The sequence below is a fragment of the Pollachius pollachius genome (assembly GCF_949987615.1).
Source record: "Pollachius pollachius genome assembly, chromosome: 12".
Classification (NCBI taxonomy): Eukaryota; Metazoa; Chordata; class Actinopteri; order Gadiformes; family Gadidae; genus Pollachius; species Pollachius pollachius.
In genome coordinates, this window is record NC_136945.1 from 1,193,075 (window position 1) to 1,218,128 (window position 25,054).

The window sequence follows — 25,054 nt, forward strand, 5'->3', positions numbered from 1 at the left end:
AGCAATTCGATTCATCAACACAATTTCTCTATATACAATGTTCTATTGATTGACCGACTGTAATTCAATCTTTCAGATATCCAGTGCAGGCCAGCTGCTCAGTGTTTTACTTACCTTCATTTTGTACCTTCATTCTTCTTTATGTTAGTGTTCTTATTATCGTGGGTGGGTTCCTACTCTAACCTGTAGAATCTCTCCTGTGTTACATTCTTATGCTGTAGCTCCTATGACACCTGGATTTCCCCTTGGGATAAATGAAGATCTATCTTTCTGTATTCACTGTACATGTAGGCCTAAAAATATTTTGTATTTTTTATCTTACATTTCAAATGAATTGCTAAATAAATGGAAAATAAATTGAAAGTGATTTCAGAAATTATTATTTGTCCAAAAATGATATTTTAATCTAAATTATGAACTACTGTTTATATAATTTACTTATGAAGGCCTGCCTACATTGAAACACACATAAGTAATGGTTATGTTATGGTACGGTTAAGAGATACTGCAGTTATATTATTAGCTCAATGAACCACAGGCCTACTTATGGAACAGAAGGCCTGCCTACGTTGAAACACACACAAGTAATTGTCATGGTATGGTACGGTTTATTGGTAACTTAATACAGAGCAGAAAGAGCAGAGGAGAGCAGCATTTCATCATTCCTTCCCCAGCTGGCTGTGGTTGGCAATGATTATGGTTTACCTGTGCTGTAGTGTTTGCTGAGCAAAAGAGTCCATTCATCCATAATGCTACACACCTTACCAGGTAACCCAGGATTTATTCTGCCAAATTTCATAAAGTAATTCCATCCCTGAACATTCTATCTACGTTGGACTTTCTCAAAACCTTTCCAACATGAAAATCAATCAAGAAAGCCAAACAATGATATTGACAATAATAACTATACTTTAATTGTGTTTTAAGTTTTGATATCTCAAGTGAAAAAGTCTGCCTTTTGATGTGTTTTTATTTGACTTTATTATTCAGATATACATTAGGTTTGATGGAGCACATTCAAGGTATATAAACAAAGAAAGCTATTGAGAAAGAGTTGCTGAGCAATTAACTTCAGTAGTAGCAATATTTTTGGCAGTGATAATCATGATCAATAAAATAACAGCAAGATAATCATTCCAGACAGCAAGACATGTATTATCATAAATGAAATACTGTGGGGACCCGAAAGCTTCTAGAGAAACACTTTGTATACATTCACTTTATTGCAGGATATTCCTTAAACAAGCAGACTCATTTTTTTGACGTTTGCATAGTTCAAGCGGTTCTGTGTAGCAATGGTTAAATGATATCAAGATGAAGGTGGTTGGAATGGGAAATATTATTGACCAATACAGTTTCATTTTTCATCAGCCATAAATGCTACATTATATATCAAATATCCAAAACGTACTAGTCCAATTCACGTAATGCATCTAATCCAATTACTCCAAAAATACCAATATTTTTTATGTTACAAGACAATGTTCAAAACCAATAAATTAAAAAAATATATCTCATCAATATTAATTTCTCCCCTTTATTTGTGAAAATGCTTAACATTGTTGAATTGTGTGTAAAAATCGATTCTGTCAGCTGAAACCTTAAAGGTGACATTAAATATGCCTACATCTAAAACAAATAATGCACTGCCTCTTTTAGTGACATTAATCCATTTCTCATATGACAAGAAAAAAATAGAAATCTTCTCTCAACACATACCGCTGACTGACAAAACGAATTCCCTTTTGTTGGATTTAGATATCTGATTCAGTCTTTTCCCTACTAAGTCCTCTTCAAGGCGGGCCGTGTGGTCGGTTGATGTAAGCAGAGGGCTGCGGGCGGCCAGAGAGAAGCAGCGGGGAGGAGAAGGAAGAGCCAAAGACATTATTCAAGCCATGGGTTCCCCTCGGCATTTCAAATATGTGCTGATTTTGGCAGTCTAGAGCACCCCCCCGTCTGGTACACCCTTGGATCTCTTAATTGAAGAGTTACAACAACACACCACAAAGGTCTCAGGACGCCTCGGAGGAGCACTACACCCACCCCACTGCACTGTGGTACACTTCCATGAACTCTCCACTGCCTCACTGTCAGAGACAATGGCTGGTAGGTTTATAGGACAAGGGTTTGTTGTGTTGTATGTATTTTTGACTGGTAACTTGAGTGGCATTTGTTACTCAATAAACATATTGTTCTTAGAGGTTCTCCAAATCAAGATGAAATGCAAGTTCTGTGATCAGTGTGTCAACATAATATCAATCTGATTAAAATCTATTCTTTATCAAAATATACAGGAATTATATGGCACTACATTATATGATATGATAACTCTCCAGATAAAACTATGACATGAGGGAATTGTAATCTGCTGGCCTATCCGTACACATATGTCCCAATGTGCAGACTTACATTTCTAAGGTCACTTCTATTTCCTCTAGTAGTGGTCACATTTAATATGAAGATTATGAATGTATATCCACAGAACTTTAACAAGGGATGAGGGATATAATGAAACTAATTAAAAGATAAAAATAAACATGTATTCCAGGCGCTAGACACAGTGGTTCCCATTGAGGTGGTGGTGCTCCTTCAGGCAAATACAAATATAAAAAGGCTAACAAAGGTTTTGTGTAAAAGACAATTGCTTAAAAGGGTCGGGGGTCAGGTTTAAGTTAGGCTTCATAGTGCGTTCAAAATAAGCTCTCTGTCCTTTAAAAAAATCTGAGTGTGGGCACTGTTATGTAGAACCATTATAAAAATCTCCAGGGGTCAACAACAGGGATCCTTGTGGACCCAGCTCGTGTCAATGGCCCTGTTAGCCTGCTAGTGCGCTATCTCCGTCTTAGAAAACCCAGTCTCACAAAGTACAAAGTGACCCTTTTGAGGACCTTTCAGCTGAAAGGAGATACATGAAGACCAGAGGTCTTTATATAAACCTCTGCTTTTCTGACTCCTTCTATACGTTTTTTAAATGTCTGCATATTTGATCTATGAATTCATTAATTCATGTATATCTTTAGTTTTCAATCTATGGTCAATCAATAAAATATAATTAGTGGTAAATATGTAGGAGACGTTCCTCTTTTCTGGGCCGTTTGGGTGTGAAATGAACATGTGTGTCCCCCTCATGGGGGAGTCTGAGAGGCAGAAGCCTTCCAGGTGGCCGTTCAGAAGCACCTCCTCAAACAACATGATGAAGAAATGAATCCATGGTCCCTGGTCCTCTTCCACGTGTCCCAAAGCCTCAGAAAGATTCTCGCTCAAACCTGACGGCAGCCAGCGAGAGAGCTTTTGGAGAACATCAGATAAATAAAGAGGAGGATGGGTAGAAGGTCATTAGCATTCACCATGTCATATTAATACACGTTAGAGGATGGATAGAAGGGTCAGAGGTCATTAGCATTCACCATGTCATATGTATACACATCAGAGAAAGGGTAGAAGGGTCAGAGGTCATTAGCATTCACCATGTCATATTAATACACGTTAGAGGATGGATAGAAGGGTCAGAGGTCATTAGCATTCACCATGTCATATTAATACACGTTAGAGGATGGATAGAAGGGTCAGAGGTCATTAGCATTCACCATGTCATATGTATACACGTTAGAGGACGGATAGAAGGGTCAGAGGTCATTAGCATTCACCATGTCATATTTATAGACATCAGAGAAGTCATGGTACACAATGTTTGGGTGATTGTATGTTTGGGGCTTTGTCTGGGAAATCTTAAACAATCTACACACATTATAAACTACATCATCATGTCTTACTCACTTGTAAAACTGGAACGACCTGCGTCTAATGCATCACGCATTATAGAATTACATGAACCTCTAATCCCAACGCATCATCGCTTCACCACTGAGTGGAATAACGTGTTGGGTGCTCGTGCTTTGGGAGGCTCGGCGAGTGATGTGGTCATCAGGAGACTCACCTCGGTGGGGCTCACACGCTCATGATGCGGGCGGAGCCGGGGAGGTCAGCAGAAGATGGGGGAGGGGCCAGGCGTGTGGGAGAAGTGGGGGAACTCGGGGTGCACTGGGCTGGGGTTGAAGTGAAGGGGTGGGTGGGGAAAGGAAGGCTAGAGAGTGAGTACATACACGATTCAACAGGGAGAGGATCCAAGTAGAACAACACAAAAGGATTGATCTGTTTCTGTATCATCTGGAAGTGATAGAGAAGGGACGAGATCATACGCAAACAAACGCCAAATCGGAAGGATCCCGCTGTGGAGGGATGGGACCACCAAAGCATTTTGAAGCTCTCCTCAAATCGAGAACGATTTGAGAACACGCACTTCTACGTCGTGATCTTGCCAACCATTTTCAACAGCGTATCGTTGGTGGTGCAGCGCTCAATCTTGATTGACCAGCGATAGCTTCTCGTCAGGACAAGAACTCAAATGAAGCGTTGTCACGTGCCGGGCTCATACATCACCCCCAGTCAACCCTCACAATGCGTAGTGTGTTTTTCTCTCCCAAGATGTCAGCTCTCTATCTCCCTCTCTTTAAGACTCCGGGGTTCCAACATGACGGGTCATTCTCCAGAGTGGACGTGGTCAGCGTCTAAGTCTGAGACGGCTGTGCCCACATCATGTAAAACCAAGTGTTTTAATCAAGGTTCCCTCTTGATTCCAGGAGGGTGGTAGAACCCTCTGGTGTACGGGCGGGCCCTGAGGGGCGACGGTGGGTGGGGGGCCTGGCTCATGGGCTCACCACCACTCCCCTGTCTAAGGAGCTCACAGCGGGAGGCCAACTCACCGGACAGCAGGCGGCTGCGGCGGGAGGCCTCGGCAGCCAGGGCACATGAGATCTCGATGCGTTTCTCCTGCTCCTGGAGGTGCTGCTCTGAGTGGCCCCCCTCCGGGGGGCCGTCCAGCAGGGGGACCACGTTCTGGAGGCTGCAGGTCGTTGAGGGAAGGTAGGGGAACCGTCAGTGATGGTGAGCCAGGACAGATTACATGGTTGCATTAAATCCCAAAGATTTCGATGGACGCTCGGCATCACCAAGGTTACCTGGATTTGGCGATGAGAGTCTTAATCCTCTCCACCTTCTTCTGCTTCTCCCTTTGCTCCTCGGGGCTGAGGGGGGCGCTTTCCTCCAGGTCCAGGTAGCGCTCAGGGATCAGCACCTTGTCCGGAGCCAGCAGCTGAAAAGGTTTTCAAAGACTTAGATGTCCTTAGATGACCACGCAAACCCTTGATTAACGCATGCATCCGTACAACGGCACAACAACACACAAACGCAGGACCCAGGTAAATAATACTACTAATACTACCAAAGTGAGAATAACTCAGGTGGTGGAGACGTAAATCTGTTAGAAATGATGGCGAGGGTTTACCCAGATCAAACAAAACATCAACATCAAACACCCTGTCTTATTGAACAGGTTGGAAGTCCTGTCAGAAGGCTCCCACCTCTCTGCTGAGGTCCAGGTTGTAGTGGTCTGGCTCCAGCCGTACGCGCCGCAGACGGGCGATCTCCTCGCCGGGCGACTCCAGACCCTCACCGCGCACTGCCGCCTCGAGGTCCTTGATGTCCACCTCATGGGCCGTCAGCCTCCGCCGCACCTTAGAACACACACACACACACACACACACACAGGATTACAAAGAGGAGAGGAGAGGAGGGGAGAAGAGAGGAGAAGAGGAGAGAGGAGGAGAGGAGAGGAGGAGAGGAGAGGAGGAGAGGGGAATGGAGGAGAGGAGAGGAGGAGAGGAGAGGGGAGGAGGAGAGGGGAGTGGAGAGAGGGGAGGAGAGGAGGAGAGAAGGAGAGGAGAGGAGAGTGGAGAGAGGGGAGGAGAATAGGAACACACACAGCACAGACACACAGAATGGACGGAGAGGAGAGGATGAGAGAGGAGTGGAGAGGAGGGAAGGAGAGAGGGGTGAAGTAAACAGAACCCAGGAGAAGAGAGGGGGAGTAAGGAGAGCAGAGGAGGGAAGAGAGGGAAGGAGATGAGAGGAGAGGAAAGAGACGAGAGCGGGGAGGGGAGGAGAAGAGAAGCTATGGTAATCAGAAGCCACTGCTTACTGACTACAAGGTATGTCTCTGTGACTCTTGTGCTCCCCATCAATGATTTAAATACCAGGGCCAGTTCTTTATCCCAGTCACTCCCCTACCTACCCCATGTCCTCCTACTCAGAGGACCTAACTCTTTATAGGTAGCACATGGACCCACCACCCTGTAGCTGCCTGCGGGCTGCCCGGCCAGGTTCAGGCTGCGCCTCTTGTCCCTCACAGAGCTGCTCTGGTTCCGACGGAGCCGCTCCATCTGCTCCTCCGCACTCATCTTGGACCTGATCTCCGTGGGGAACACGGCGCTCTTCGGCCGCTCCTGGGGACGCAGAGGGTGGATCACCATCACGAGTACCTCTGTAGCTGTTCCAAAGGCATCCCGTTCGAGCAGATATAAGCGGTGACCACCGCACTTCAGTTAGGATTTGCTGCTGTGTATTTACCCTTGAGATCCCGTTGGATGCCTTCCGATGTCGCCGGAAGACCCCGTCCACGTTCTGGGCCTCGTCGGTGGGCGACCTGCTCCTGGGAGGAACGATGCCTACTGCAGCACAGAGGGAGCACAGGGGCGGAAATGTTCAGCTCAATGGCTGAGGGTAGACGCTAAACAGCATACGGGTTAATATAGGTCAATCCCGAGACTGCCTTTAAGGTTAAAGTCACTCATCAAAAGGGGATTCTTCAATAGGATTAAACTCATTCAATTCCCTGTGGCTATTGGTATTTACATTTACATTTACATTTAGGGCATTTAGCAGACGCTTTTATCCAAAGCGACTGGTATGATCTAAGTCAATGTACATCAACTACTTCTTATGATCAGTGAGACTTCTTCTTTACCTTTATTCATGCCAGCCTGTCTCTCCTGCTCCTCGTTTTGATCCTGGACGTCTTTCTTACTGCTCTGCTCACCATATTTGGGCTGCGAAAGGATCAATGAAATAATTTAAACAGTCAAGTCAAGTCAAGTTTATTTATATAGCACATTTAAAAACAACAATAGTTGACCAAAGTGCTGTACAATGCAAAACAACAAATAGGCCTAAGATACACAACAACAGCAAAAACAACAACAGCAACAAAGCAAAACCAAAAAAAAGGTTAATTTGTGTTAAAGGCCAATGCATAATAGTGAGTCTTAAGTAGCGTTTTAAACTGGTCAATGGACTGGGCAGTTCTCAGACTCAGGGGAAGACTGTTCCAGAGATTGGGAGCAGCCAAAGCTGTGAGGGATCTCCACCCCGGCACAGAGTTGCATTAGATAATGGCAGCACTATCTTGGGTTGCTGTTAGACTTATCTACCTATCTTAGTGATCTGAAATGAAAGCAAAAGAATAAATGCTTCAAACAGAAACTATCATGTCCGTTATACTGTATTGAAACAAACTCATTGAGACGAGTAGCGTGTGGGCAAACTGTTTGTTGATAGACAAACTAAATGACTGACAATGGATGATTTTAAAACGGATCACCGCTTTAAGTTGAAGATAAGCCAGTTTACTTTAGTGAGCTGAACTCTAGACGTTTAATAGCGATGAAAGAGGCATTGCAGGCAGATCTGAGGCCAAGATGAAACTCAGACAAAGAGAGAGAAGGGTCAGAAGCAGCCAGGCGCTGGAACAGCGAGGGGGCGTGAGGGGGGGATATAAACGTAACATGGAGAACAACGAAGGCCCGACCTCTCAGGACCTCCAGTGGATAAAGGCACCAATAGATGGAGGGTGTGCATGACTTTTGACATTTGTCTGCAGACCGCTGCCTGACACCGATCTCCCATCCCAGAATACCTTTCTGTGTTGTGAGTCCTCATCGAGCGCATTGGCATCCAAGCCCAAGCTGCGTAGCCAGGCGGCGCTGTCAAAGGGCAGAGGTGGGACAGACGGCGGGGAGGGAGGAGAGGACTCCAAGGGGCGGTAGGATTCTGGGAGGGGGGGTCTCGGGGGACCAACGTCCTGACAGGGAGCAGGTGGAGAGAGCAGAGGAGATGGGGGGGGGGAATGGGGGAGGCGGAGGCGGTAGTAGGAGGGGAGAGAATAGCTGTGAATAAGGAATAAGGAGTGAGAAGCCAGGCAGTGTGCAGAACAGCAAGACTCGAGGAGAAGCTGCTGCAGAATGGAACCGAGGCCCTGCTGCTGACCCCGGCCCTGCGGCCTTCAGGGGCCTTAGGATCTCGTGATCCCATCAATTCACTTCAAAAGGTGTCGCCCCTCATCAGTCTCCCTCCACACACTCTTCCTCACTCACGCTCACACAAACTACTGAGCAGTGTGTGCAATTTAGCACTGGCCTAATAATAGTGGGCAAACATCTTCCACTGACACTCATACGCTATATCAGCACTCATGGAATGCCTCTTGTCCAATCAGATTACTTGGTCGGAACTAACTGTTGTATAAAAGAGAATAGCAAAACCACGTCTTTTTTCCGGATATCGGACTCCAAATTTATTGTGGTCCTTTTTGATTGACAAACGTTTCCACCTATTAGGTTGAAAATAAATCAGCTTCTCCTAGATGGCAAGTAGGCTAAGGAAGCAAACTAACAAGACACCTACAGATTGAGGCCAATGGGATTTTGATTACATTTTCCAAACTGGTTCTTTTTGTAGCAATGGCAGCCAAACCATTTTGAAGTATCACATGTTCTGTGGGATATCGATATGTTATTGAGAAGTATGAGGGCATATTTAGATTTGTACATTTCAGTACAAAAGTGAGATGGCTACCTGTTCACTTTACAAAGGGGCAAAAACATTTCAAATTAAACAGTTTACTGAGGCTGTGCCCCACGGGCCTAAAGATGTGTCTGCATAAAGTGTTGACCAGATATGTCACATGGTATCTCATACTGTGGAGCGAGAGAGCAGAATACAGGCTCAACGCCAGTGCCGAAGATGAGCTGATTGTTGGGATAGGTAAGCGGTCGTGCAACAGAGTAGTTCTGGTGCCGAGCGTGTGAACGTTGCATCTGCTTGTAAAGTGCTTTGGGGCTACCGGCTTTGAAAGTTGTGCAGGCCAAAGAAGTTTCACACATATCTGAGCCATCGTTAGTTGCTAATAGGTTAGCCTGATAACGCTCTTGAAATAGCACAAGCTGAGGCTCCTCCGGGTCAGAGAAGCCTCTCTTGGATGCTAGGTAGCTAAGGTCGTTGTAATGGTGGCTCACTAACACTGTACCTTGGGATTCTGGGTAGACGTCTTTCCTTTGACCGTTTGTCTGCTGGCTGGGATCAGTAGGACTGAATGATTGGGGGTCAGGTTCATTCTGCCTTGGATACGATTGATAATCGAAACATGTTTTATAATCACTAGAGTACTGGGATGCTTCTTGGAGGACACCTGGCAGTTCCCCAGAGCTGGCATTGACTGGGTGAATATTTTGGTTGAATACTTTCTCTGATCTGGAATTGGGGCCTTGGTCAATTTCTTCAAGCAGAGGCTCAAACCTCTGTAAGGGTTCCCTCAGAGCGCGACGGACTTCCTGGGATGTGTGAGTAATTTCTGATTGTTCTGTGATAGCCATCCCTACGGGAGTGTCAGAAGTGGGGTACTCCTGATCATGAAGAGCCGGGTAAGGCTCCCTGTAGCTTCTCGGCCTTGAACGAAGTTTCAGACCAGGCCCGTGACGGGGATCGAGGTGCGGGTCAAAGCATGATCTGGGACGCTGTTTAGGACAGGCCCGCCTACAGCTGTCCGGGTGAACGCTAGAGTCTATGCGGGGACTGGCGGGCGGTGTAGGGATGGCGGTGCAGGCAGGCGGGTGGCCTCCTGAGCTTACCTCGGGGCCCGGGGGTTTGGTGGGGGACGGCTGGGAGGCCGGCAGCGGGGAGAAGGGACTGAGAGGGCTGGTGAGGCTTACTGAGCTCATGGGACTGGCCGGGCTAGTGGTGCTATAGGAACAGGAAACGCCGCTGGCAGCTGTCAGAGATGGAAGGACAAGAGACGGAGCGTTGCAATAGGGTACTGCAGATCACATTAGACCCCCCCCCCCCCCCCCCCCCCCGTCATCAGAGATCATCACAACACTACGGATGGGTCTGCTACCTTTATGTACCGGGACACAGGAAGCAGACTTATCTTCACTGGTTAACCTGGTAGCTAAGAGCAGCAGACCAATCCGAGTGTTATGAGCCTGTGTTTGTCCTACGATGTGAAATAGGTCTGTTATGAATGGATTGTTGTACCTCTGTGCTTGGATGTGTCTGTGCCTCTCGATGAATTACTCTTGTGCAGTCCCTCCAACACATCCTGTACCCTCCAGAACTCCTTCTGGATGTGCCTGTGAACCAGTTCACTCTGCCATGACATGTTCAGTGATAGGACGGAAACGAAGAGAGAACAGCAATAAGTACAAGTGATCCAGATTGAAATGACTTGATTTAATATGTTAAGGTTGGGCAAGCCGGAAATTATTTTATCCTGCAATTTATACTCCATAGTGTACAATCGACTCGAGTGGCTTGTCCACAATTTGAAACAACCCATCTGCCTTTCTCTTTGAAAAATAAATCAAGATGAATGTGCACAAGGAAGCCACTCATCAGTCAATTCGATTTAGATTCTAAACATAATTACAGCTGAGGCAATTATTTGCCGGCCGGATGTGTATTGCTAATGTGGTCAAAACATAAACTTAGTCCACTAATTTAATACTGGCTGGTTCAAACAGAGATGGTTCTTTTAGGCATGTGATCCCACTGCCTTGTCCTGGTTTGGAGGGGGGCCGGGTTTACCTGGCCTCCTGCATTCAGCTGCTCCCAGAGGTCCCCGTGGATGGCATTAGCCTCGTCCTCCAAGGCTTCAAACTCCATGCGTAGAGTGGTCAACGACTGGCAATGAGAAAACCACGAATGAACACACACACGCCACACAATGTAGGGACCAGATCTTATACAAGTCAAGTCAATCAAAGTCTAGAACACTAGCCTTGTGAGTTTAATTTTGAGTTAAAAAAAATCCTATCAGCTTTTCATCAGCAGCATCGAAGAATAGACCCTGTTCAGAGAGGTCATGGTAGGACATCTGTGAAAAGGTCAAGCAGAAATAAGCAGGAGGCCCACAGTCTTACGCTGGAGGCTTGGGACAGCTCTCCTCTGATGTTGATCAGCTGGTTCTGCAGGGACTCTTTCTTGTACTGCAGGTTGTCCATGAACAGCGGCTGGTTGTGGTATAGCTCCATCTCCTGGTGGGTGGCCACTAGCGCCCCCTCCAGGGTGTCCTGAGACACGAGGCACAGCAGGTTTAATCCACAGACAGACGCAGGAATCAAGACACCCTCCTCCTTGACTCATGCAGTTAATTTAACAAATCTTTATTGTTTGTTTAAATCCTGAGAACCAGCTTACTATTTAAAATTCCAATGCCAGGCAAATGTAAAATAATTTAGTAAACTGAATAAATAGCTTTTCTCATAGAATTAACACAAACATGGGCTGACAGGGTGAAATAAACGCTGTACCTTCTCCATTCGTAGTCTGTGGACCACAGCCTCTTGGTCTTTCAGAATTCTGTTTTGCTCACAAAGACGGCCCAAAAGTTTCTGCACAATGTGAGAAAAACCAGGAAAACATCAGATCAAAAGAAATGTTTTAGCACATGTTCACTGGTCAAGCATGTGAGCACGCAGCCGCGAGACAAACCACTTGTTTTTTCTTGTGTGTGTGGTCTTACACTGGTTTCGATCTCGTTGAGCTTGAGGGTGGGGTGAAGCTCCCTGCTGTACACGTCATGGAAGGGACGCCCCTGTGAACACATCCAGGGCAATTCATTCAGAACCAGAGGAAATCAGCGCTCTATGCGTTTGACCTTTGTCCTCTGCCTTCTGTCATCCACTTAGCGTGGATTAGACCTGAATTGACATTAATTCAATACATTTCTGCAATGAACTGAATGACCGCGTTAAAATGTTAGATGGAAAGGAATGAATTTTAGATGAAAACCTCCCTTTTTTAGAAGGCAGCAACTGAGAGACCATGCTGTTTGGCAACGGTCACTACTTTCATTTTCAGTGGAATGATAATATATCAAGTACACAACAGGTGTGTGGTGTCCTGCAAGCCAGGTCATCATCCAATGTTATTTTGAGCACACTGATGAAATGAGCTACTCATCAGTAAAATTGGAATAACATGGTGTTCTCATATTATACTGGCTGTGCCTTTTAATCAATGGGACGCCTCTTTACAACTAGAGTAGCACAAGGCGGTGGTATCATTCACAGATAAGTAAGATCTAATGAAACAGTGCCAAACAACGGTGAGAGCTCAGAATTCCTGAAATCAACCATCCATCCAAGTCCGCCGGCGGGATGTTGAGAGTAAAGTTGATGAAACAAGGCTGTGCTGCTACGCTCCGCTTACCTGCTGGTCTAGATACTCCAGGTTCCTCTGGAGCTGCAGCTCTAGTATTTCTTCCTGCAGCCAAGCAGCGATAGGCAGCAGAAACAGTGACAGAGATGCAGAAACACCATTGTTAGGGAAAACAAGTTAGTATGTTAGCTGAAGAACACACACACACTAGCTGGGGTCAGGCGGCAGGGTGAGGTTAACATCTAAGGTTGGATGTGGGTTAGGATTCTGGAGATAAAATGCTAGACAAGTTATACCAGTGAAACAGCTGGTACTAGTTAACAGAGATGGGGAACATTAAAGACGCACACTGTTGGCAGAGGGAAGGCAAAGGACAGCTCCTGCATCAGTACAAACACCATAGCTATGGCCGGCACGTCAAGGCTGTTCTCTGGACTCTTTGTCCTACCCTCCAGGTCAGTCTTTAAGATGCACTGTATTTTATTGTAGTGTCAGTGTTTACGCTGTACTGTAATATCAGAGTTTATGCTGTACTGTATTGTCAGTGTTTAAGCTGTACTGTATTGTAATGTGTTAAGGCTGTACTGTACTGTATTGTCAATGTTTCCGCTGTACTTTATTGTCAGTATTATGCTGTACTGTACTGTATTGTCAATATATCATTTATTTTCCAGCAGGCTGACTTGTACGTTCAGGTGATGTCATGCTCCGTAATGGCACGTACCATTTTGCTGTGGATAGAGGGGGACGGAGGGTAGTTGTTGTAGTAGTATAATCCTTGGTTTAGGGACCTCCTGTCACCAGGGTAGTCATACTGATGGAAAGGGGTGGAGGAGTGGGTTGTAAGTAGGGAGGAAGGAGGGGGAGAGACGGAAGGAGGAAGGAAGGAGGATTGGCAGGGAGGTGTTATTGTTGTTCTTCTATACATTTAACACCAACAAATACGCACACATGCACAAACACGCACACACACAATCACACTCACACCCTCACATAGACACACGCACACACACTCACACGCACACGCACACACACACACACACGCACCCTCACACACTCAAACACACACCCTGATGCGCTCCCACACTCACACCCTCCCCTCCATGTCACCTTTGGGGAGCTGAGGGACCTCCTGAGCCGGTACACGGAGGGGTCTGCGTAGAGGGCGTCCTCCCTCAACCTCCTGGGGGTCCCAGGGTTGTAGCACGTGGAGGGCGACCGCGCCGGGGACGCAAAGCTGTGGGGCCCCGGCGAGTAGGGCCCCCCGCACGACGAGGAGGGGGACCTGGGTACCGAGCGGGAGCGCGGCTGGACGGAGAGGCGCCTCATGGCGGCCTCCATGGGGTCCACGGGATCCCCCGCCCCGTAGTACTGGGGCCCCCAGGGGTCCCGGGCCAGGGGGGGCCCGTAGTGTGTGGCCTGGCGGCCGTCCCTCAGGGACCGCCGCCTCTCCTCGGGGGTCCAGCGCCGGTCGTAGCCGCCGCCCACCCCGGACACGGAGCAGATGCTCTCGGGCCGGGCCCCCGGCGGGTAGACGGGTGGGTACTCGTCCCCGTACTGCGGGGGCCCCCCGTAGACCCCGTAGACATCGGCGGACACGCCCCTGTTCACCGTGTAGTAGCGGGTGGGGCTGCAGGGAGGGACGGACATCCCTTTACATTCAGGCCATTTGGCAGACGCTTTTATCTAAAGCGACTTACAAGAAGTACATTTGTCAGAAGGAGAAACAACATACCGCTGTCGGTACAGTAAGGGTGTTCACGGGAACGACCTCCAAGCGACAATCGCTGGGTTAACATACTCTCCGTACACAACGAAGCTAGGACAAAGTGTGTGCCAGGACGTACGTCAAACAATGAGCGCGTACATTAAGTGCCAGGACATACAACATCATCTTCTTTAAGTCAATTGGTTTGACACTTCGGTCAGGTCTTCAATCCTCTCGGGACACGTACACAAGGGATTCGAACCTGCACGCTTTCCCCAGAACCAAGTTACCCCCTCCTATACGCTAAATAATAGAACGCAATGCACTACAGTCTGGTAGACACACAATTCAATTAAATTCAAAGTTGTATTCACATGTTTGCAAAAATAACATTTTACATACTGTGAAATTAAAAAGGGGGTCACCACTCTGTCATTCATTGTGCAAATTACTGGAACCTGAATAAATAATAGTAATTTAAAAACAGACATCCCTTAATGAGGGGATGCTATAAAAACAGTCATTAAAAAAGAAAAAAATCAAAACATACAAAAATGGTCTATAAATGTAAAAGTGCATAGAAAGTGGGGCAGAAATTACAAGAGTGCCACTCCACTGGAGTTAAGCAGTCGAACTGCCTGCAGAAAGAAGCTCCTCCTCAGTCTCTCAGTCCGAGCTTTAAGGCAGCGTAGGCGTCTGCCTGACTGCAGCAGGGTGAAGAGGCCAGCATCTGGGTGAGAGGCGTCCTGCCTGATTTTCCTGGCTCTAGCCCTCACCCTCTTGCTGTATGTATATTCCAGGGTGGGGAGGGTTAACCTAATGGTTCGCTCTGCTGAGGGCACCACCCTCTGCAGGGCAGCCTGCTCTCGTGCGGTGCAGCTTCCATACCAGGCTGATATGCAGCCTGTGAGGATGCTCTCCACAGCTGCAGATTAGAAGGTCCTCAGGATGGAGGGGAGACCTTGAACTTCCTCAGCCGCCGAAGGAAGTACAGCCGCTGCCTTAACTTGGAAACCAGGTGTTGTGTGTGGAAAGACCATGAGAGATCCTGAGTGAGGTGCACCCCCAGGTACTTGAAACTGGGGACCCTCTCCACAGGTTCCCCACTGATGATGAGTGGGGTGAGTGGGCCCTTTGTTGGTCTGACACCACATTGCCAGGTCTGCCACTTGGTTCAGGTAGCCCTGCTCGTTGTTGCCAGTGATGAGACCCAGCACCACGGTATCATCGGCAAACTTGATGATGGAGGTTGAGCTGCTGGAGGCTATGCAGTCATGCGTGTAGATGTTGTAGAGCAGTGGACTCAGAACGCACCCCTGGGGGGTACCCGTGTTGAGGATCAGGGGTCCTGGAATTACACCTCCCCCTACTCTGGCCACCTGGGGGCGATCAGTGAGGAAGCTGGGCACCCAGTTGCATATTTGGGTGTTGATTCCCAGCGACCTCATCTTCTGGATCAGGCGAGAGGGAATTATGGTATTGAATGCCGAGCTGTAATCTATAAACGAGAGTTACGTATGTAACTACGGTTCTATGAATTCTGGATGACCGCTAGAGGCAGTGCTTAACACTGGATGTTATCCATCACGCATGCGCAGGTCGAGTATTTAATATCAACAAAGTCCTACTTGACCGGGGATGACGTCAGGCCGCCCGTCTATATAAGCCCACGTCACTCTCCAAGATGTCCCTTCAGAATCTTCTCGCAAGATTCCGAGTGACAGAGAACTCTGGCGGTCATCCAGAATTCCTAGAACCATAGTTACATACGTAACTCTCGTTCTATTTCATTCTTACTGACCGCCAAAGGCAGTGCTTAACACTGGATGACTATTACCAACGTAGTCACGAGGAATCCTGTACCCACCTATTAGGAAGGGCCTGAGGGTTCCTGAAAAACAGCAGCCACTGTGTGGTGAGCAGCTACATTGACCCTGTAAAATCGGGCAAAGGTGCACGCTGAAGCCCGGGAGGCCGCTGCACAAATCTCACTTAGAGGCACTCCTCGTAGTCCGCCCAGGAGGTGGAGACACTCCTGGTGGAATGGCCTCTGATGTTAAGAGGCAAAGGCAGTCCTCTTGACTTGTATGCCTCCTCAATTACCTCCACCACCCACTTGGAAAGCCTCTGTCTGGACAGCGCTTGCCCCTTCCTCGGGTCCCCGTAGCAGACAAACAGGCAATCAGTTTCCTGTAAGTAACATCTCAAGGCTCTCACCGGGCAGAGTAGTTCTTCTGAACTAGCTTCCTCATCCAGTGGGTGTGAGGGGCCATAAGCTCTATGACTTGATTATAGTGGGCCGCAGCCCTTGGAGGACGAATCCGTGGCTCCAACCATACGGTTGCGGGGCTACCAGCAAAGAGCCACCGGCTAATATTGCTTCTATTCAAGCTTATTTCGTACTCTAAAACTGCGAGAAGATACAAGGGACATCTTGGAGTGTGACGTCGGCTTACATAGATGGGCGGCCCGACGTCATCCCCGGTCACGTGTGACTTTGTTGATATTAAATACTCGACCTGCGCATGCGCGATGGATAACATCCAGTTTTAAGCACTGCCTCTGGTGGTCAGTAAGAATGAAACAGCATTCTCACATGATTCCCTCTCCCCTCATCAAGGTGGGTCAGATAGGTGTGTAAGAGATTGCAAATGGCATCATCCCTGCTCCTGTTTTCCCTGTACGCAAACTGGAGGGTGTCAAATAAGCTGGGCAGGGAGGAACTACTGTAGCTCTGTGATGGGCCTACTGTAGCTCTGTGATGGGCCTACTGTAGCTCTGTGGGACCTACTGTAGCTCTGTGATGGACCTACTGTAGCTCTGTGGGTCCAACTGTAGCTCTGTGATGGGCCTACTGTAGCTCTGTGATGGACCTACTGTAGCTCTGTGGGTCCTACTGTAGCTCTGTGTTGGACCTACTGTAGCTCTGTGGGTCCTACTGTAGCTCTGTGATGGGCCTACTGTAGCTCTGTGTCAAATAAGCTGGGCAGGGAGGAACCGAAGCAATTCTTTATCAGCTTCTCAAAACATTTCACCACTGCTCATATCAGGGCCACAGGACGATAATCATTCATGCACGATGGGGTATTTTTCTTTGGCACAGGGATAATGACAGACTGTTTGAAGCAAGATGGAAGGACAGCTTGAGCCAGGGATGTGCTAAAGATTTTAGTATACACTGGGGCTAGTTGGTTTGCACAGGATTTTAAGACCCTCCCAGGAATCTGATCCGGCCCGCAGCCTTTTTTCCCATTCACGCCCTTGAAGACCCTCCTCACATCACTCTCAGTGACAATGAATGGGGTCTCCCTGTCCTTTGCAATTTTCTCGGCCATATCTGCAATAAAGTTGTTTTTTCCCCAGTCGGTCTCAAACCGTGCATAAAAAGTATTTAATTCATCAGCAAGAGAGAGGGCAGAGCTACTCAACGAGCAGGGCTTGTCCTTAAGGTCAGTCATAATCCGCAGCCCCTTCCACACTTGTGCGGGGTCACCCATATTGAAATCAGCTTCCACTTTATCCTTATATCGCCGCTTTGCATCTTTCACAGTCCTTCTCAGGCCATAGGCTGCAACTTTATATTCAGTAATGTCACCTGAAATGATCCCGGCATTATAGGCGGAAGTCCGCGCTGTTAATGCTACCTTGACAGTTCCATCTACCCATGGTTTTTGATTTGGGAAGACTTTTATTTTGACAGCCTGTATGGTCTCGCAGTATAGCAGATTGATGTAACTCCCAACCACTTCCGCCATTTCACCGACGTCATTCAAGGACTCACGGAACATCTCCCAATCCACGTTGTCCAACGAGTCTTGGAGCAATGCTTCTGATGGACCGTCCAGCGCCTGACGTTAATATGTGAAGTTAATATGTTGTTGTGAATTCTGTATGTAAATTCTGGCAAGCCCTTTGAAAGCTTTGCTTTATTAAAGTCCCAGAGGATGATAAAGGCAGCTGACGGATGGCGAGACTGTTGCATGTTTATCACCTCCTGCAACTCAGATATGGCAATATCTGTATCAGCATGAGGGCGAATGTAGACCGCCATGGTGATGATTGCTGTGAACTCACGGGGCAGGTAGTGTGGACGATACAAGATGGTCAGGTGTTCCTGGTGGGAGGAACACCCAGTGGAGAGGATGGTGGTATTCCTCGGGTCACACCATTTCTTCTTTGTCATGAGACAAACTCCGCTGCCTTTGGATTTCCCGGAATCTTCTGTTCTATCCATGCGAGCGATGTGGAAGTGCTCGGCTGGTGTGACCGAGTGGTCCGGTATAGAAGGGGACAACTAGTATTCGGTGAAACATAAGATGTTGGAGTCTCTGATGTCCCGCTAGAAAGCAATCCGTGCCCTGATATCATCCATCTTATTTTCCAATGACGGCAACGGCGGATTATATGCCTTGCTTCTCAGTCTGTCCGGATTCCACCTCGTTTCCCTCTGTTTCTTGGACCGTCACCCTGTACTTCTCCTGTCTTTAGTCCCATCCGTGGGTCTGTTTACCTGGAGGATCTCAGCTGGGAACGTCGGCTTGGTCGCAAGAGACGCGCTAATATAAGGCGAGTACTGATCTCTGATCTCTAAAAGCATTTGGTGATCATATATGATCACACTAATTGTGTGATTTGATGTGTTGATCACACACACACAAAGACACACACACAGACACACACACACACACACAAACACACACACACACACAGACACACACACACACACACACACAGGGACCCCTACCTGCTGAGGTCTTCGTAGGCGGGGGCGCGACGCTGGTTGACCCATCTCTGCAGCTGCGTCATGGAGCTCTTCCTCTGGGCGAGCCGCTCCGGGTCGGTCCGAGCCAAGCAGCCCCTCCTCAGCACAGAGCTCTCCTGCGGCTCCCGGGGGTCCGGAGGCCCGCCGGCCCCGTCCCCGCCGGGGCCCTGCGGGGGCCACCGGGGACCGCCCTGCGCTCTCGGCGCGGGCTGCCTGGCGGCGTGTGGGCGGGCCGGGCCGTTGGGCGCTGGGGGGCCCTCGTGGGACCAGCCGTTGGACTGCGGGCCGGGACGAGGGAGGTGTGCCGGGAGGGTGCCGGGACCCCGGCCCCCGGCGGGGCTGGGGTCGTTCTCCCCGCCTCCCTGCACCTCTGCTCTGTCGCCCCCCCCTCTCCTGCCGTCGCTCGCCCTCCCCTCCCTGTCGGGGCGGGGCGTGGAGGGGGAGGGGGTGCCCGCCGCCGACGTCCCGTTCACCTTGGGGTGCGGGGGGGGCCGGGGGTCTGGATGGGGGGGGGGCTCCTGCCGGGTCTCAGGAGCTGTGGGGAGCGGGCCGGGGGCCTCTGTGGCCGGGGTGCTGCTCTCAGGGATGGGTCTGTCCGACCGGAGGGCCCAGAGGAGAGGAGGAGCAGAGAGAGACATGAAGGTTGTTGTAAGACAAGAGCAGATCCTCCAGGATCTGCTCTTTGCTGCTCGGGAGCTCGGTGGGACCTACTGTAGCTCTGTGATGGGCCTACTGTAGCTCTGTGATGGACCTACTGTAGCTCTGTGGGTCCTACTGTAGCTCTGTGATGGTCCTACTGTAGCTCTGTGATGGACCTACTGTAGCTCTGTGATGGACCTACTGTAGCTCTGTGGGTCCTACTGTAGCTCTGTGGGACCTACTGTAGCTCTGTGATGGGCCTACTGTAGCTCTGTGATGGGCCTACTGTAGCTCTGTGATGGGCCTACTGTAGCTCTGTGATGGACCTACTGTAGCTCTGTGATGGACCTACTGTAGCTCTGTGATGGACCTACTGTAGCTCTGTGGGTCCTACTGTAGCTCTGTGATGGGCCTACTGTAGCTCTGTGATGGGCCTACTGTAGCTCTGTGATGGGCCTACTGTAGCTCTGTGATGGGCCTACTGTAGCTCTGTGATGGGCCTACTGTAGCTCTGTGGGTCCTACTGTAGCTCTGTGATGGACCTACTGTAGCTCTGTGGGATCTACTGTAGCTCTGTGGGACCTACTGTAGCTCTGTGATGGGCCTACTGTAGCTCTGTGGGACCTACTGTAGCTCTGTGATGGACCTACTGTAGCTCTGTGGGTCCTACTGTAGCTCTGTGATGGACCTACTGTAGCTCTGTGATGGACCTACTGTAGCTCTGTGATGGACCTACTGTAGCTCTGTGGGTCCTACTGTAGCTCTGTGATGGACCTACTGTAGCTCTGTGATAGACCTACTGTAGCTCTGTGATGGACCTACTGTAGCTCTGTGGGTCCTACTGTAGCTCTGTGGGACCTACTGTAGCTCTGTGATGGGCCTACTGTAGCTCTGTGATGGACCTACTGTAGCTCTGTGGGACCTACTGTAGCTCTGTGGGACCTACTGTAGCTCTGTGATGGGCCTACTGTAGCTCTGTGATGGACCTACTGTAGCTCTGTGGGACCTACTGTAGCTCTGTGATGGACCTACTGTAGCTCTGTGGGTCCTACTGTAGCTCTGTGATGGACCTACTGTAGCTCTGTGATGGACCTACTGTAGCTCTGTGATGGACCTACTGTAGCTCTGTGGGTCCTACTGTAGCTCTGTGGGACCTACTGTAGCTCTGTGATGGGCCTACTGTAGCTCTGTGATGGACCTACTGTAGCTCTGTGGGACCTACTGTAGCTCTGTGGGACCTACTGTAGCTCTGTGATGGGCCTACTGTAGCTCTGTGATGGACCTACTGTAGCTCTGTGGGACCTACTGTAGCTCTGTGATGGACCTACTGTAGCTCTGTGGGTCCTACTGTAGCTCTGTGATGGGCCTACTGTAGCTCTGTGATGGGCCTACTCTAGCTCTGTGATGGACCTACTGTAGCTCTGTGATGGGCCTACTGTAGCTCTGTGGGACCTAGTGTAGCTCTGTGATGGACCTACTGTAGCTCTGTGGGACCTACTGTAGCTCTGTGATTGACCTACTGTAGCTCTGTGGGTCCTACTGTAGCTCTGTGATGGGCCTACTGTAGCTCTGTGATGGGCCTACTGTAGCTCTGTGGGACCTACTGTAGCTCTGTGATGGGCCTACTATAGCTCTGTGACTGGCCTACTGTAGCTCTGTGATGGGCCTACTGTAGCTCTGTGGGTCCTACTGTAGCTCTGTGATGGGCCTACTGTAGCTCTGTGATGGGCCTACTGTAGCTCTGTGGGCCCTACTGTAGCTCTGTGATGGACCTACTGTAGCTCTGTGATGGACCTACTGTAGCTCTGTGGGTCCTACTGTAGCTCTGTGGGTCCTACTGTAGCTCTGTGATGGGCCTACTGTAGCTCTGTGGGTCCTACTGTAGCTCTGTGGGTCCTACTGTAGCTCTGTGATGGTCCTACTGTAGCTCTGTGGGTCCTACTGTAGCTCTGTGGGTCCTACTGTAGCTCTGTGATGGACCTACTGTAGCTCTGTGATGGACCTACTGTAGCTCTGTGGGTCCTACTGTAGCTCTGTGATGGGCCTACTGTAGCTCTGTGATGGGCCTACTCTAGCTCTGTGATGGACCTACTGTAGCTCTGTGATGGGCCTACTGTAGCTCTGTGGGACCTAGTGTAGCTCTGTGATGGACCTACTGTAGCTCTGTGGGACCTACTGTAGCTCTGTGATTGACCTACTGTAGCTCTGTGGGTCCTACTGTAGCTCTGTGATGGGCCTACTGTAGCTCTGTGATGGGCCTACTGTAGCTCTGTGATGGGCCTACTGTAGCTCTGTGATAGACCTACTGTAGCTCTGTGATGGGCCTACTGTAGCTCTGTGGGACCTACTGTAGCTCTGTGATGGGCCTACTGTAGCTCTGTGATGGACCTACTGTAGCTCTGTGATGGGCCTACTGTAGCTCTGTGATGGGCCTACTGTAGCTCTGTGATGGGCCTACTGTAGCTCTGTGGGTCCTACTGTAGCTCTGTGATGGACCTACTGTAGCTCTGTGGGATCTACTGTAGCTCTGTGGGACCTACTGTAGCTCTGTGATGGGCCTACTGTAGCTCTGTGATGGACCTACTGTAGCTCTGTGGGACCTACTGTAGCTCTGTGATGGACCTACTGTAGCTCTGTGGGTCCTACTGTAGCTCTGTGATGGACCTACTGTAGCTCTGTGATGGACCTACTGTAGCTCTGTGATGGACCTACTGTAGCTCTGTGGGTCCTACTGTAGCTCTGTGATGGACCTACTGTAGCTCTGTGATGGACCTACTGTAGCTCTGTGATGGACCTACTGTAGCTCTGTGGGACCTACTGTAGCTCTGTGATGTGCCTACTGTAGCTCTGTGATGGACCTACTGTAGCTCTGTGGGACCTACTGTAGCTCTGTGGGACCTACTGTAGCTCTGTGATGGGCCTACTGTAGCTCTGTGATGGACCTACTGTAGCTCTGTGGGACCTACTGTAGCTCTGTGATGGACCTACTGTAGCTCTGTGGGTCCTACTGTAGCTCTGTGATGGACCTACTGTAGCTCTGTGATGGACCTACTGTAGCTCTGTGATGGACCTACTGTAGCTCTGTGGGTCCTACTGTAGCTCTGTGGGACCTACTGTAGCTCTGTGATGGGCCTACTGTAGCTCTGTGATGGACCTACTGTAGCTCTGTGGGACCTAGTGTAGCTCTGTGATGGACCTACTGTAGCTCTGTGGGACCTACTGTAGCTCTGTGATTGACCTACTGTAGCTCTGTGGGTCCTACTGTAGCTCTGTGATGGACCTACTGTAGCTCTGTGGGTCCTACTGTAGCTCTGTGATGGACCTACTGTAGCTCTGTGATGGACCTACTGTAGCTCTGTGATGGACCTACTGTAGCTCTGTGGGTCCTACTGTAGCTCTGTGATGGACCTACTGTAGCTCTGTGATGGACCTACTGTAGCTCTGTGATGGACCTACTGTAGCTCTGTGGGTCCTACTGTAGCTCTGTGGGACCTACTGTAGCTCTGTGATGGGCCTACTGTAGCTCTGTGATGGACCTACTGTAGCTCTGTGGGACCTACTGTAGCTCTGTGGGACCTACTGTAGCTCTGTGATGGGCCTACTGTAGCTCTGTGATGGACCTACTGTAGCTCTGTGGGACCTACTGTAGCTCTGTGATGGACCTACTGTAGCTCTGTGGGTCCTACTGTAGCTCTGTGATGGACCTACTGTAGCTCTGTGATGGACCTACTGTAGCTCTGTGATGGACCTACTGTAGCTCTGTGGGTCCTACTGTAGCTCTGTGGGACCTACTGTAGCTCTGTGATGGGCCTACTGTAGCTCTGTGATGGACCTACTGTAGCTCTGTGGGACCTACTGTAGCTCTGTGGGACCTACTGTAGCTCTGTGATGGGCCTACTGTAGCTCTGTGATGGACCTACTGTAGCTCTGTGGGACCTACTGTAGCTCTGTGATGGACCTACTGTAGCTCTGTGGGTCCTACTGTAGCTCTGTGATGGGCCTACTGTAGCTCTGTGATGGGCCTACTCTAGCTCTGTGATGGACCTACTGTAGCTCTGTGATGGGCCTACTGTAGCTCTGTGGGACCTAGTGTAGCTCTGTGATGGACCTACTGTAGCTCTGTGGGACCTACTGTAGCTCTGTGATTGACCTACTGTAGCTCTGTGGGTCCTACTGTAGCTCTGTGATGGGCCTACTGTAGCTCTGTGATGGGCCTACTGTAGCTCTGTGGGACCTACTGTAGCTCTGTGATGGGCCTACTATAGCTCTGTGACTGGCCTACTGTAGCTCTGTGATGGGCCTACTGTAGCTCTGTGGGTCCTACTGTAGCTCTGTGATGGGCCTACTGTAGCTCTGTGATGGGCCTACTGTAGCTCTGTGGGCCCTACTGTAGCTCTGTGATGGACCTACTGTAGCTCTGTGATGGACCTACTGTAGCTCTGTGGGTCCTACTGTAGCTCTGTGGGTCCTACTGTAGCTCTGTGATGGGCCTACTGTAGCTCTGTGGGTCCTACTGTAGCTCTGTGGGTCCTACTGTAGCTCTGTGATGGTCCTACTGTAGCTCTGTGGGTCCTACTGTAGCTCTGTGGGTCCTACTGTAGCTCTGTGATGGACCTACTGTAGCTCTGTGATGGACCTACTGTAGCTCTGTGGGTCCTACTGTAGCTCTGTGATGGGCCTACTGTAGCTCTGTGATGGGCCTACTCTAGCTCTGTGATGGACCTACTGTAGCTCTGTGATGGGCCTACTGTAGCTCTGTGGGACCTAGTGTAGCTCTGTGATGGACCTACTGTAGCTCTGTGGGACCTACTGTAGCTCTGTGATTGACCTACTGTAGCTCTGTGGGTCCTACTGTAGCTCTGTGATGGGCCTACTGTAGCTCTGTGATGGGCCTACTGTAGCTCTGTGATGGGCCTACTGTAGCTCTGTGATAGACCTACTGTAGCTCTGTGATGGGCCTACTGTAGCTCTGTGGGACCTACTGTAGCTCTGTGATGGGCCTACTGTAGCTCTGTGATGGACCTACTGTAGCTCTGTGATGGGCCTACTGTAGCTCTGTGATGGGCCTACTGTAGCTCTGTGATGGGCCTACTGTAGCTCTGTGGGTCCTACTGTAGCTCTGTGATGGACCTACTGTAGCTCTGTGGGATCTACTGTAGCTCTGTGGGACCTACTGTAGCTCTGTGATGGGCCTACTGTAGCTCTGTGATGGACCTACTGTAGCTCTGTGGGACCTACTGTAGCTCTGTGATGGACCTACTGTAGCTCTGTGGGTCCTACTGTAGCTCTGTGATGGACCTGCTGTAGCTCTGTGATGGACCTACTGTAGCTCTGTGATGGACCTACTGTAGCTCTGTGGGTCCTACTGTAGCTCTGTGATGGACCTACTGTAGCTCTGTGATGGACCTACTGTAGCTCTGTGATGGACCTACTGTAGCTCTGTGGGACCTACTGTAGCTCTGTGATGTGCCTACTGTAGCTCTGTGATGGACCTACTGTAGCTCTGTGGGACCTACTGTAGCTCTGTGGGACCTACTGTAGCTCTGTGATGGGCCTACTGTAGCTCTGTGATGGACCTACTGTAGCTCTGTGGGACCTACTGTAGCTCTGTGATG

The 25,054-nt window shown here is 49.5% G+C and overlaps 1 protein-coding gene across 14 annotated transcripts in view; it reads right to left on the reverse strand.

Annotated features, from left to right (window-relative positions):
- Positions 1–621: 621 nt before the first annotated feature.
- The window catches only part of plekha6 (pleckstrin homology domain containing, family A member 6), an 82,695-nt gene continuing 58,262 nt past the window's right edge, over positions 622–25,054 (reverse strand). For 10 of the 14 annotated variants that reach the window (XM_079747778.1, XM_079747779.1, XM_079747781.1 and 7 more), the window contains 10 exons: positions 18,783–19,391; positions 13,441–13,960; positions 13,055–13,144; positions 12,382–12,435; positions 11,693–11,764; positions 11,481–11,561; positions 11,091–11,240; positions 10,756–10,851; positions 10,207–10,318; positions 8,040–9,940 (listed from right to left, as the gene is read on the reverse strand). In XM_079747778.1, coding sequence (XP_079603904.1) covers positions 8,817–9,940; positions 10,207–10,318; positions 10,756–10,851; positions 11,091–11,240; positions 11,481–11,561; positions 11,693–11,764; positions 12,382–12,435; positions 13,055–13,144; positions 13,441–13,960; positions 18,783–19,391 — 2,908 coding nt within the window. In that variant the 3' untranslated portion in view covers positions 8,040–8,816. Of the gene's footprint in view, positions 3,289–3,937; positions 4,047–4,763; positions 4,904–5,018; positions 5,153–5,420; positions 5,574–6,185; positions 6,342–6,465; positions 6,567–6,862; positions 6,945–8,039; positions 9,941–10,206; positions 10,319–10,755; positions 10,852–11,090; positions 11,241–11,480; positions 11,562–11,692; positions 11,765–12,381; positions 12,436–13,054; positions 13,145–13,440; positions 13,961–18,782; positions 19,392–25,054 lie in introns of those variants that run through there. The other 4 variants (XM_079747784.1, XM_079747782.1, XM_079747780.1 and 1 more) reach the window with 4 other exon arrangements.